This window comes from Chelonia mydas, chromosome 7 (assembly GCF_015237465.2).
Source record: "Chelonia mydas isolate rCheMyd1 chromosome 7, rCheMyd1.pri.v2, whole genome shotgun sequence".
Lineage (NCBI taxonomy): Eukaryota > Metazoa > Chordata > Testudines > Cheloniidae > Chelonia > Chelonia mydas.
The window spans coordinates 59,071,892-59,085,162 of NC_057853.1; the positions used below are offsets into that span (position 1 = coordinate 59,071,892).

The 13,271-nt window shown below is 54.2% G+C and overlaps 1 protein-coding gene across 4 annotated transcripts; it reads left to right on the forward strand.

Moving 5' to 3' along the window:
- Nucleotides 1-254: 254 nt before the first annotated feature.
- PAOX (polyamine oxidase) lies at nt 255-13,271 on the forward strand. Of its 4 annotated transcripts, XM_043550315.1 has the most exons (8): nt 270-481; nt 1,092-1,581; nt 2,789-2,988; nt 9,651-9,906; nt 10,868-10,980; nt 11,685-11,883; nt 12,820-13,090; nt 13,121-13,271. In XM_043550315.1, exons 1-7 carry the CDS (start codon nt 319-321, stop codon nt 13,073-13,075), a joined length of 1,677 nt encoding a protein of 558 aa, XP_043406250.1. In that variant the 5' UTR covers nt 270-318; the 3' UTR covers nt 13,076-13,090; nt 13,121-13,271. The 4 variants fall into 4 exon arrangements, with proteins under 4 accessions (XP_007057557.3, XP_043406250.1, XP_043406251.1 ...); XM_007057495.4 differs by having other exon boundaries at nt 255-481; nt 11,726-11,883; nt 12,820-13,271; XM_043550316.1 differs by having other exon boundaries at nt 271-778; nt 12,820-13,271.

Sequence of the window (13,271 nt, forward strand, 5' to 3'; positions counted from 1 at the left end):
ACATTGGTTCTTCCTCGGTCTGAGCTAAAGTCTGGTCTCAGTAAAGGGCTGTGGCTGCTGCTGTGTGTGGAATCACACGCCCTGGGGAGCAGGCTGCAGGCGCTGGGTCTGACCCCGCCAGGACACCATGCGTGCCCCAGCTGAGTTCCCGCTGGTCGGTGCTGGGCGAGGGGAATGGCTCTGCCCCCGCCCCGGGCTGCCCCTCTCTCAGTCCCACGCATCACATGGGCGGAGGATTGGGGCGGGGCAGGAGGCGGCGAAGGGCCGGGTCGGAAGAGGCGGCTCCAGGAAGCGGCGGGCGCTGCTGAGTTCTGCTGGATGGCGGCAGCTGGCGGGGCCCGACCCCGGGTGCTGGTGGTGGGCGCGGGGCTGGCGGGGCTCGGCGCTGCGCAGCGGCTCTCCAGCTCCCGAGCCTTCCCCCACCTGCGCCTGCTGGAGTCCACGGGCCGGGCCGGGGGCCGCGTCTGCTCCCAGCGATTCGGTACCCGCCGGGCCCCGCGGGGAGCTGGGCCCCGACCCACCTGGCGGCTGTGCCGGGGTGTGGCTTCCTGGGGCAGGGCACTGGCGAGCTGGGCCAGACGCGGGGACAGCAGGCTGGTGTGGCAGGCTCTGGGACAGCGCCCCTCTGCGTCCAGCTGCCTCTTGCTCTGCGGCCCAGCATGTGTCAGTGGGTGGGGGGATTCCCCCGGGGCTCTTTGACACAGAAACCTGGCTCTGCCTTTGAGTGGCCTGTGGGTGAATGATCCCCTCCTGGAAACGTGCACCCTGATCATGACTAGTGAGAACAACCACTCTGGGTGCTTCTTAACCCTCCCCCCTCCCTGTTAGAGACCAGGATGAGACCTGTTGTGGGGGCACTGTCCCTGTGCCTGGCTGTGTGTGTGTGTGTGCCAGGCTCTCGGGCAGCATCTCTGGGGTACGGGGTTGGGGTTCTCTGCTGGGGGGGGGGAGCAGCAGGCTGGGTGTGTCTGTGCCAGGCTGGGGGGTGGCATCCCTGGGACAGGGAGTTGGGGAGCTGTGCCAGGCGGGGGGGGGGCAGCAGGCTGGGTGAGTCTGTGCCAGTGCTGTGTAATGTTTCCCCTGCCTCCTAGGGAGTGAAGTGGTGGAGATGGGCGCACACTGGATCCATGGACCCTCCAAGGAGAACCCTGTCTTCAAGCTGGCGTCTGACTACGGGCTGCTGGACGAGGAAGCCATGTCCGAAGAGAACCAGCAGATTGAGGTGGGGGGCCACCCCTTCCTGCCCACGGTTTTCTACTCCAACGCAGGACGAGTCCTGAACCCAGAGCTGGGGGAGGGGGTGAGGAACCTGTTCTCCACCCTGCTGGACCAGACGTGTGAGTTCCTGCACATGCTGCAGGTCTCCGTGCCCAGTGTGGGCGAGTATCTGCGGAAGGAGATCACTGAGCAGGTGAAGGAGTGGACGGACGATGACGAAACCAAGTGGCTGAAGCTGGCCATCCTCAACACGTACTTCAAGCTGGAGTGCTGCGTGTGTGGGACCCACAGCATGGATCACGTGGCGCTGGGGCCCTTTGGGGAGTATGCCATGCTCCCCGGCCTGGACTGCACCTTCCCTGGGTGAGTAGGGCAAGCTGGGGCTGGTTGCGCTTTCTCAGTGCTTGCAGGCTTTGAGAGTGACCTGGCGTAGCGTCCGTCCACCATAAGTAGAGTCCCGTGGAGTGGGAAAACCCAGCTCCCCCTTCCAGGCTCTGCAAACAACCCAGCCTCTGCTTTTAAAAATAGCCCTTCAGAGCAAAGAACTGGCTCCTAGCCCGCAGCGCAGGGAGCCTGCACAGTCCCAGCTGGCCCCGCCTGAGCCTGGAGCTGGCAAGGTGAAGGTGGGCAGGGCTTTCTCCCATGGAAGGCAGTGGGAAAGGCTCTTGCAGGTGTTGCATTGGGCCCAGCATAACAGGGGCTGTGTCCCTGGTTTAGGAGGAGCTGAGAGCTCTTTCCCAAGCCCTTAAAATGGGGAATGCAGGCAGGGGAGTGTTTCCACAGTGCTGCGTTTGCAGATAGCTGGGAGCAAGGCCCTGGCTGCTCAAGAAGCAGTGACCTTGTTGCAGTGTTGTTTGTGTCACTGTCCCAGAGGGCAGCGCGGGGTGCGGTTTGCTGAGCCGAGGGCTCAGTGCCGCTCAGCAGGCACGGGTGACCTTTCGCTTGTCCAGGGTGGGCTGGTGTTACCCTGCATTGCCAGATGCTTAGCTTGTCCCCTGTGTCTGTGCAAAGTGATGATAACGCTACCAGCTCACTGGGCAGCAGGGTGCAGAGCCCCAGGTGCCAGCAGCCCTTGTGGTGGTGCTGTTTTGGGGCACACTGCCCATAAAAAGAGAGCTCCCCCCCCCCACCCTGCACCTCCCTAGGAAGTTGAGTCTCCTGCTGGAGTACGTGTGCCCGTCTGTGTGTCTGTCTCCCCCACCCCTCTGCGTCCCTCTCCAGGTATTTCTCTGGTCTGCCCTGCACAGAGGGAGCCCAGCAGTCATACAGTCGCCCATGTGCTGGGGCACCCCAGTAGTCCAGGGCAACTCCAGCAGCAAGGGAGGCAGTGAGGGGGTGTCAGGCTCCCCAAGGGGAGCCAGGCCCGTGGCAGAGAGGGGGTGAATTAAAGCCCACTCTGCTGCCCCTCTCTCCTAAGCCTGGTCTGGGGCACTGGGGCTGCTCTGGGCCTTTCCCTGTGGGGAGGCAGCTGAACTTGCGTGTGGGTCTGTCTGAGCTTGGGGAGGAGGCCAGTGGCCCCCCAGCGAGGCCCAGGCTGACGCGCTGGTGCTGGGCACTTCCTCTCCCGCAGCGGCTATGGAGGCCTGCCAGACTGCTTGCTGACCTCGCTGCCCAAGGAGAGCGTGGTGTTCCACAAGCCAGTGACGGCAGTTCGCTGGGGTGGCTCCTACCGGGAGGAGAGCCAAGAGGGGCGGACGTTCCCAGTCCAGGTGGAGTGCGAGGACGGCGAGAGGTTCCTGGCAGACCACGTCATCGTCACAGTGCCTCTAGGTGAACCGCCTTGCGCCCCCGCCCCCCCCCCTTGCTCCCGAGCGCCTCACTCCCGGCTGTTCCCACCATGGCCCCTCTCTGGTGAATCAGACACTGCCCCGTGGGCTGGCTTGGCCGGGCCCGGCCCTGCCCTGCCTGGACTCGCTGGCCTGTCTGCTGCCCACGGGAAGGGCAGCTCCCAGCTGTCTGACACCCCAGCTGTGGCATTGTCCGTCCTCCCACACCGAGCCCTGGTGAAACCCCATTGCAGGGTGTTAGGCCGGGGAGGAAGGAGCTCTGGTAATAACTCAGCCTCCCCTCCCCCACCAAGGGGTTCTGTGCAAGAGAAACCAAATTTCAGTGCATTGTAAAACAAGAGCACAAGCCGGCTTTGATCAGTCTGACAGACCCCATTCCCCTCGCTCACCCGTCCCCTGGGATGCGCTTTGCTAGATCTCCTGGCCCCAGGGAGTCTTCAGGGCAGAGAAGACCCAAACCTCCAGTGTCAAAACCCAGGAGGAGAAAGACCCTTGGGTAGCATCTCTGTACCTCCTGAAGAAGCTGAGGGGCCCATGCCCAGCTGCGCAGAGAGCACAAGCTGGGCAGTACGGCATTCCAGCACCCACGGCCGGAGGGGGGTGGCAGGATAAATGGGGGCAGCCCTTGTGCACCCTGTGGGACTGAGGGAAAGGCCTTTCAGCTGGTCAGACTTGGGAGGCTTCCCATGGGGAGGGCTGGCCAGGAAGGGCACCCAGATCCCTGCCCTGATGCTGGGCGAACCCAATCGGTAATGCAGCAGCTGGTTCCTGCAGGGGGCGGACGTGGGAGCTCCACTGCATCCCCCAGTTCAGAGAACCAGTGTGCAGGGCCCCTGAGGACAGAGACGTGGCTGCACATCTCACCAAGGGCTCTGGAGACAGCCTCACCTTTGGAGGCCCCTTGATGGATTGTCCATCTTGGCCCAGTGGTTCCTACCATCCAGGCCTGCCCTTTCCCAGATGATCGCAGACACCAGCACTGGATCGCAGTGGCCACAGCAAGGGCTTGTGCCCTGCTGACAATGAGGTGCCTGCAGATTCAGCGCCTGGGCACTGTGTTGTGCCTGCTGCTTCAGCACCAGGGTGGATTTGATTTAAATCAAATTGATTTAAATCATGATTTAAATCACTAGTTAGGAAGACTCTGATTTAATCATGGATTTCTACATAAAAGTGCATTCTTGTTGGTTGTTACCAACCTGAAGATCCTGCATGTTCAGACATCTTCCTTTCATCATCTTCAGTGCAGCTTCCTCCTGAGAAGGAACACTTCTCGTGATGTTGTTTCATTGGGGCAACCAGGCCTTGCATTTCTTTGTTTGCATTTTGCACACATGCCTGTTTTACCCACGGGTAGAGGAACTTCATTAAAATATTCCCAAACTGGGTCTCTTTTACGGCCTGCTGCCAGTATAGGTTTTCCCTTCTAGTGGGAGAATGGTATGGTAGATCTCAAATCAATGAAGGCTACACTCAGAAAGACCTCGAGACTTCTGGAATATGCTGCTCAAACAGTTTCACTTCTGTTTCTGTTGCCTGTCCCTCTCTTCTCACATTTATCTCCAGACTTCATCTCCTTGTCCAGATCTATTCCGCCCCCAACAATTTTCTATTCATTGAACTTTTAGAAACTTTGCACTTTTAGAGAGAGGTAAGGTGTAATCTGTGTACACAAATTTGCAGAGGAACAATGGGGTTGCGGTCTGTTATTTCTCACCTCTCTTTATTTCTTTAAAAATATTTCTGCTGTTAACAAGCATGTCATCTCTCGAGAGACAAATCCAGTTTGAGAACTGCAAAACTAAGCATCTCTGATGGTATCTTCTAGACTGAACCCTGAGTCCCATTGGGTAGATAGAAAGATTAACCTAAATAATCTATACAGAAGCCCCTGGAACCCCATAAGATTGCATCCCTAATCCATGAACTATTGAAACTCATTTACAAAATTTTTCTTAATCATTACATGAATATATTGTCTCATACTATAGAATTAGAATTTATAATCCCTAGTCCATGACGAGATGTCTTTGAGCTGTAATGTATCTTAATTAAAACTATCTTTAGATAGGTTTTTTTCCTCAAAAAGCATTTTATCAAAAAAATCCAATTTAAATAAAATCCATTAAAAATCGATTTAAAAAAAAAAAAAAATCACTGATTTTTATCCACCCTGTTCAGCACCCACCAAACATGTGGCTCTGGGCTTTGCCAGCCACACCCACCCTTGCCAGCTCTGTCCTGCTGCAGCAGGGGCACTGAGAGCCCCGCAGGAGCAGCTGAGCAGCGCAGGGATGGAGTTCTCCCAGCCAATGGCCCAGGACCGGAACTGACCCCCAGGAGCAATTGGATGGGTGTGGAGCTCGGCCAGGTCCCTCTGCCCTGACCTGGTCTCCTTGCAGCAACCATACGCTCAGGCTGTGGATGAGGCCGAGACCTTGGTGCCGGGTGGCATCCATGCCATGCTCAGTTATACAGAGGCCTGGGTGGTTAATGACGAAGGACCCCGGGCTATCGCAGCCATGTATCCAGAGCAGAGAAGTGGCCATGGCCGCTTCAGACAATGCTTGTGTCTTTTATAAAGAGCCAAGACTTAGAGGGTGCTGGGATGGCTGGTAAGGCTGCCAGGAGGAGTGTATGGGTCAATCTGCTCTCTGTAGCAGAGACCAAGGAGAGGGGCCAGCTCCCCTTTTGCAGTCTGTCTCAGTGTGCCGGTGCCCAGGTGAGGTGGAGCCCATCCAAGAAGGGGCTTGGAGGCAGCTCTGTGAAGGGCACCATGAGGGGCAGGATCGCTGGCTGTGGCTGCTGCAGCAGTTGCCAGGGACAGCAGCAGATTAACTTTCTCAGACCAAGCCCAGGAATTGACCCCGCTGCCAAGCTGGGTGTGATCTCAGCGAGGACAGACGGCTGTCAACCAGGATGTGCCAGTTCACCACATACTAGGGGAACTGAAACCCCGGTGGGCTTGGGAAGGTCAGGGGGTGGAGCACATGCTGCTCAGCGAGGGAGCGAGGTGGAGCCCATCCAAGAAGGGGCTTGGAGGCAGCTCTGCGAAGGGCACCATGAGGGGCAGGATCGCTGGCTGTGGCTGCTGCAGCAGTGCCAGGGACAGCAGCAGATTAACTTTCTCAGACCAAGCCCAGGAATTGACCCCGCTGCCAAGCTGGGTGTGATCTCAGCGAGGACAGACGGCTGTCAATCAGGATGTGCCAGTTCACCACATACTAGGGGAACTGAAACCCCGGTGGGCTTGGGAAGGTCAGGGGGTGGAGCACATGCTGCTCGGCGAGGGAGAGAGACAATGAGATGTCAGCCATGCTGAGTGGCCCTTGGCAAAGGTGCGGAGCAGCTGCGTGAGAGCTGAGGGGACCTGCCGAGGAAGAGCAAGGGTGGTGGCCATGTTTGCTGCTCTGGGAGGAGTGCAGGAGGCTGGGATGTTTGGGTCCTGCCCACCCTGGCAGGGCCTCCAAGCAGGGCCTCCTGGCTGGTTAAGGGGAAAGGCTTGGTACTTGGAGCTGTTTAAAAGTGCTGTTTGTCGCCCGTTTCAGCCCAGCACTATAGAAGGAAGCTCTCCACACCCCAGCTGAGTGTGCGAAGGGCTGAGAATGCCCCATCCACATCTCAGCTAGCCAAGGAGTGCTCCCCCAAACCGGACACCCCTGCTATCTCTGCAGCAAAGAACCCCTTCCCTTAAAACTCTTTCTGCCTCTACCTGTCCTACAGGAGCAAAACATGGCCCAAGCCCATTGTCTCCCCGTTGGCAGGGCCCCGGATTGATGGCTTCCTGCCCCGCCCCCGGCCAAGCAGGGGCAGGACTAACTGCAGTCAGTCTGGGAATTAAATCTAGCCTGTCTGGCGTGGTCCCGCTCTCTCCCCTGGGTCAGATACCTTCTCCAGCATTCAGGAGGCAGCAAACACTTTTTGTCATTGTTCGGTTCTTGAAAAGAAGTCATCCAGGAGACTTGCAATGTCCAGTTCAGAGGTAGAGTTCTTATGAATGTGGAGAAATGCCAAGTGATTTAGACATTCTTGGCCCATTGTTGTTCGCAAATAATTTTTCAGTCTGCACAGGAAACTGAATGATCGCTCAGCGGTGCAGATTGTAGTCGGAATTGCGTAGCACAATTTCAGGAGAGTTGTAACTTTTGACATGTTACTCAAGCCTTCATTTTGTTTCAGAAATTGCTTCACTTCGCTCACCGAATTAAGCTGGCGATTTCTCGATCTGCAAATATCACTCAACATTTCTAAATGAAGAGAGAGCCTCTCCGTGTTAATGTCACCATGGAAAGCTTCACTTATTGGGACACTGTCCCGTTTCAAGCCATTTACTGCATCAGTTATATGCTTCTCCAATTTTACTGGGAATGTAAAGCTTTCCATTGAAAACCCCTGTTCAATGACAGCTTTGCAAGCATAAATGATCCTGACATATATTTGATGAAAATACTGTTTGGGGTCACTGAAAGTGTGAGGAAGGCTTCCTTGGTCAAGCCATCTTGGTGGCTTGTGTTTTCTCGGGAATGTGGGATCATCTAAATAAAGATTTCTTGCCTTCTCTCCTGTTATTTCCCAGAAGTGACTGTATGATGAGTTGGTGCTCATCCCACTTGCACCTCTTGCAACAGGCCAACTTTCTTCATAATGCTTGCCAATGACATGTTTAGGTTTTGAATTTTTGCATTAATGTTTTCTACAGAACCCATGCATTTCACAAGAACTGTTAGTGTGAGGTGCGTTGAAAAAGATTGAAGTTGCTTTGAGAATCCACTGCATTTTGAGCCAAATTCATCTGAAGAGTGACTAAATTCATCCAGGCAGTTGATCATGGCCTCGTAGTTGTTGAGCAGTGATTTAATGCTGCTGATCCTTAATGTCCATCTTGTTGGGCACAATGGTCGTAAAGAAGGCTCCCCTTCTCTCTGAATGCTGCCATATGCTTTGGTGACTCCCTGAAGGCATTGATGAGATCTTTCACCATTGAAAACATATCACGACATTCTGGATGCAGGGCATCCGGCATAGCAGGGTTAAGGGAATGTGCAGCACAATGCACAAATTCCGCTCTTGATTCTTCACTGTGGCTTGGAAATTTGCCAGTAAATTTGCCAGACACATTACTGGCTCCATCGTAACACTGCCCCCGGCAATTGGAAAAGGGCAAATCACACCTGAGAAGCATATCTTCCACAATTTTGAAAAGAGAAGCAGCATCTATTGCATCAGTTTGGTAAAACCCAATAAACGCCTCATAAATCTCCCAGTCTTCGCTAGAAAAGAACCTTAAAGAAGAACTTACTCATTCTTTTCTTGACAACTCAGCAGTCTCATCCATTACAATGGCGTAAACTTAAAAGCCTTTATCTTTTGCACAATTTCTCTTAGCACCATCATTTTGATTATTTCGTTAATAGCCTCATGTGACAGTCACTTGTATTTTGTGTGACTAGGCCACTGTTTCAGTTCCTCTGAATCTGTGCTGCGAAGCAACAAGGGCTGCATCAAATCTGAACCACTCTCATTAGGTCCACATAATGCTATGCCTTGTTGAGGTAGGCACTGAACACTGTAAACAAATTTGTAGTTTATTCCTAGCTGCTTGTGATTCTTTTCTGTAACTGCTGACATTAGTGCAGAAACATTTACCTGTGATTGCAGAGCAGCCTGCTTCATTACTACTGCCTTGTGACAGGAGGATTTTTTGTGTGCTGTAAAACCAATCTTGAAAATAAACGTTGGTTCAGCCTTCAGACACAATATTAAGATCTTCTTTTCAGAACAGTTTTTTCTCTGTCTAATTTTCTGTTGTACTCCAAGCACGTAAATCTTGATAGCCAAGATTGCTGAAAACTCCTTATCTTGTCGTTTTGCCGTCGCTTGATGAATGACCCTTTTTTTCTTTTTCTCTGGGTAACTTTTATTAAGAATTTATCCATTGTTGATCATTATTACTGGTCTTACAAATCGAGAATTTGTTGCAGGCATAAAATGAAGCTACAGTGCGCCGGGGCCACAAGATTGCGAGGGCCAATTAAAAGTGGAAAGTCAGCAGCAGCACTCGCCTGCTTCAATATGTTATATTTTGTGATACGCTTACACAACCACTTATATACTTTATTTTAAGGAGTATAAAATAATCAAGGATTGTGCTAAACACGATTATCCCACAAGACTGCCGAAGTTGCGTGTTTTTTCCCTCAGACACCCAAACAGTATCCGGACGCCTTTCAAATGAAGCCGGATCAGGGCCTTATTTGTAAGAGATGCAACAGTGCAGAGTGGGTGAATTCACGACACAGACTTTCAACCTTCTGCTTAGACGATGACGAAAATGACACCAGTCTGCATCACAGTCCCGCGTCATTGTCATCATTGTGTTTGCAGACGGTCTGAAGCCTGCGCGTCGTGAAAGTACCTTGATAATTTAGCCTGCTTTCGTGACGCAGGGTTGCGCTACCTTAAGAAATAAGGTTAAGCGTGCCCTTCAAGTTGATGCTCAGTGGACAATTGTGAACAGAGATATTGTTCACGTCAAAATGTATGTAAAATATAAGCCCAAACATTGTTGGAGCTGGGCCCACATTCTTGAATAGTGGTGGAGCATGGGCACCACGGGCCCATATAACTCACCGCCTATGTTCATAGGGTTCCTTAAAGAGCATCATGAGACCTTTATCGACCCTCCGCTGCCGCCCCAGAAAGCAGACGCCATTAGACGGCTGGGCTTCGGGACGAACAACAAGATCTTCCTGGAGTTTGAGCAGCCGTTCTGGCCACCGGACTGCCAGCTGATCAAGGTTGTCTGGGAGGACGAGTCTCCTCTGGTAGAGGCTGGGACTGACCTGCAGGCCTGCTGGTTCAGAAAACTTACCTGCTTCTTAGTCCTCCAGCCACCGGAACGGTATGTGGGGGGCCTGGGTTGGGGCGTGGGAACTGGCGTCTGGGGGTGCTCTGGCTTAGAACAGATGGTACATTTCAGCTTATAAGAATGCCACACACCAGCCCCACACTTCCCTGTCATTCAGGAGACTGGTTCATGGCAGCATTGTGGCCTTTTCTCACTGGAGCCATCCAGCAAACTCTACCCACTCAGCCCCTTGAGAACTGTCAGTACCCAGCTAAGTGGGCAGGATGCCAGGGGCCAAATACTGGGCAATGAATGTTACTGACCAGGCCTTGTAGAATTGATTCATCCACTCCAGTTTATGTAAAACCCTTGGTTCTTGCCCTTGTAGCAGCACAGAGAATTTTCTGAGTGTGGCCCAAGTGTAACTGTTGCAGTGTTGCCCTCCTGAGTCTGCCGACAGGCAGCTCCAATGCTGCTCAGAGCTCTGCCAAGCAGCAGCAGAGTGCATCTGTAACCGTAAGAGCCCCTAACGCCCACTGGCATAGGTTACGCTGTCTCCCATCAGACCTTCCAACTCACTCCACCCACCCCTCCATTGTCACAGTATTAATTCAAAGGGTTCTGTCACCCCTAAAAGCGTGAAAGCAGATCTCTTGCCACCCTGAGTGTGCACTGCTCCCAGCAGAGTTCTGGCTCACAGCTATCCTTAAGTGTGCCAGTCTCTCTTCACTCAGCATTTTTCCTCTGCTCCCAGCAGAGTCCTGGCCCACAGCTATTTCTTACCTGTACCAGTGACTCACCGCACCTGGGAGTTTTGGGCCACAGCACCTGCCAGCTGTGCCTCAGTTTCCCTGCTGGCTGAAGCGCTGGCCTGCAGCTTTCCCACCATTCCCAGCAGTCGTCTTTGCTCTCAGCGGAGTTGTGTCCCCCAGCTATTTACCTAGCTGTACCAGTGTCCCCCCATGCCTAGAAGATCCTCTCTCTGGAATGAAGCTGCTCACCTGTCTTTTCTTAGGTATGGGCACGTCCTCTGTGGCTTTATTCCTGGGAAGGAATCTGAGTACATGGAGACCCTCAGTGACGCTGAAGTTCTTACGGCCTTAACAGATGTAATCCGTAGACTAGCAGGTAACCCCCCTACTGGCCCACATGTGAACTCTTTGGTCCATTGGCCTGAGCTTTCAAAGGGACTAGTGATGTTGGGGCCTTGCTGCCTGGGGCCTCAGTTTGACTTGCCTTAAAGGGACCTGCTTTTCAGCAAGTGTTGGGCACCCTCCCTCTGGAAATCAGGCCTCTCCCTGGTGCCTCCAGCTGAGGCCCCCCAAAGCACTAGCCTCTTTTGAAAATGGAGGCCATGAACCAGAAGCCGAGTGCTCCACGCCGCCAGAGCCCCACCGTAGGAAGCGAGCCACCCACCATGTGGAGGGAGAGGTCGCCTGGGGCGATGGCGGCCGTTGAGATTCCAGCTTTGCTGCGTTAGTTGAAGTGTGAGGCCCCGCGTTGGTTCGCAGAGCTGACTGCGGAGGTAGGTGCCTGTAGGGTGTGGAACGGTGAGCTGGGCTCTTCAGCCACGTCCCGGTTTGTAAATGATGCGTAAGCAGATGGCATTATCCTGCTCCTCGTCTGCTAGCACACTCTGGGTGGGATCCCAAATTACCCCTTCCTGCATGGCCCCTTGTTGTTCACTTTGAAGCCCTGTTATAATCCTGAACTGGAGCTAATGTGACTCACCTGGTCTGGTTGCTAGGGTGAGTTGCAGATCAGCTCGGCATGTCTGTGCAGGGTCCTAGCGCCTGATGCTCTATGAATGCTGCTTGTGCTCTGAGATGCAGGCCCCCTTGCCGGGTGTTCAGCTGCTGTGTTTGTGGTTCAGGGAACCCTCACCTCGCCCCGCCGAAGAAGGTGCTGCGATCTCAGTGGCACAGCGCTCCCTACACCAGAGGCTCCTACAGTTATGTGGCCGTCGGCAGTTCAGGAGACGACATTGACGCGCTGGCTCAACCCCTTCCCGAGGATGCAGCTGACCCCTGGGTAATGGGTTTGTTTTCATACCTGGGTACCGTAGCAAAAGAGTGCAGTGTTCCTTCTGCACGGCCTGTGGGGTGAACAACTGCAGTTGCCGTGCGGGGCTGGAGATGGAAATTAGCTGCCTTTGTTTGATGTCTGTTTTCCCCCACCGTCTCTCGCTGCTCCCTGTGTTCTGACTGGTCAGGGCCCAGCTGCTGCATTGTCTCCCTCTGCTGCGGTATGGAGCATTTCTCCCTGGTTGGCTGGCATAGCACGGGGCATTGCAACAGGCTTTGCCGCCATGGGGAAATCTCCCCCCTCGCACTACTGCAGTCGGAGCTCTGGCAGGGCTAATGCGGGGATGGATGACACACCAGATGCTGGCATTTGTCAACTGTGAGCAGGGCTAGATGTGCTGATGGCAAAAATGCCCAATCCCTGCTGCAGCACAGCACCAGAATAATGGCTGCAGCATTGGCGCATGTGCCAAGGGAAATGGGAAGGGCAGCTTGGCATTGAAATACCCAGGGAATCCACTGCTTAACAAAGCCCCATTCATCAAGAGCTAAACTAGGATGTGGGCTCTGGGCCTCCCCCAGCCATAATGAACCTACAGGGCATGGGTATATTGCAGCAAAGCCCGTGTGGACGGTTCAGCAAAATGCCATAGGCACCATGACCCTGGGCAGGTCACTGGGACATTTGCTGTACCCAGCGTGGGAAGTGCCATGGGAGGTGTGGTATATGTAGTGCTGTGCATGTACAAAGCTTGGCTGCAGTGGGGATCACCCCGGTAGTCCCCCTCCCTGGTTCTGTGTGCGTGACGCGTCCTGTGGGAAGCTGGACGATGATCCCTGAAAGGGGCACGCAGCCACCTTTCCGCGTGAGTCTAAGAACAGCGTGATTAACCTTGCGAGGGCTGTTCTGTGCTCACGCCTGCTTCTGCCCTTCCCATTGCAGCCGCTGCAGGTTCTCTTTGCCGGAGAAGCCACGCACCGGACTTTCTACTCCACCACGCATGGGGCCCTTCTGTCGGGCTGGCGGGAGGCCGACCGTCTGCTCAGCCTGTATGACACGTCTGAATCCCACCAGCACAAGCCTCAGCTCTGATGCCGCTGCCGGGATGCGGAGGTCTCTGGTTTCCAGCTCATTCCTCAACCTCCAATTCCTTCTGTCCCCTGCCGTTGCCAAGGGAAAGGGGTTAGTTTGTGTCTAGCTGGCGTGCCCGCTCTTTGTGGCTTGTCTCTCTGATCTCCCTGCAATCAGACTAAAGGCTGGGTGGCTGTAGGCTTGAACCCAGGGCAGGGGGCTGCAGCACCGCCACGGACGAGAGTGACTAGGGAATTGAAATGCCACCTAACTATGCAATGGAGTGCTGTCAGCAGAAACAAGTAAATCTCTATCGTTAGGGC

What these genes read in the sequence shown, in the direction of transcription:
- PAOX (XM_043550315.1), top strand. Translation starts at nt 319, where the DNA reads ATGGCGGCAGCTGGCGGGGCCCGACCCCGGGTGCTGGTGGTGGGCGCG. An exon ending in CATCGTCACAGTGCCTCTAG is followed by an intron (nt 2,989 to 9,650) that starts GTGAACCGCCTT and finishes CTATGTTCATAG; the next exon opens with GGTTCCTTAAAGAGCATCAT. An exon ending in GTCCTCCAGCCACCGGAACG is followed by an intron (nt 9,907 to 10,867) that starts GTATGTGGGGGG and finishes GTCTTTTCTTAG; the next exon opens with GTATGGGCACGTCCTCTGTG.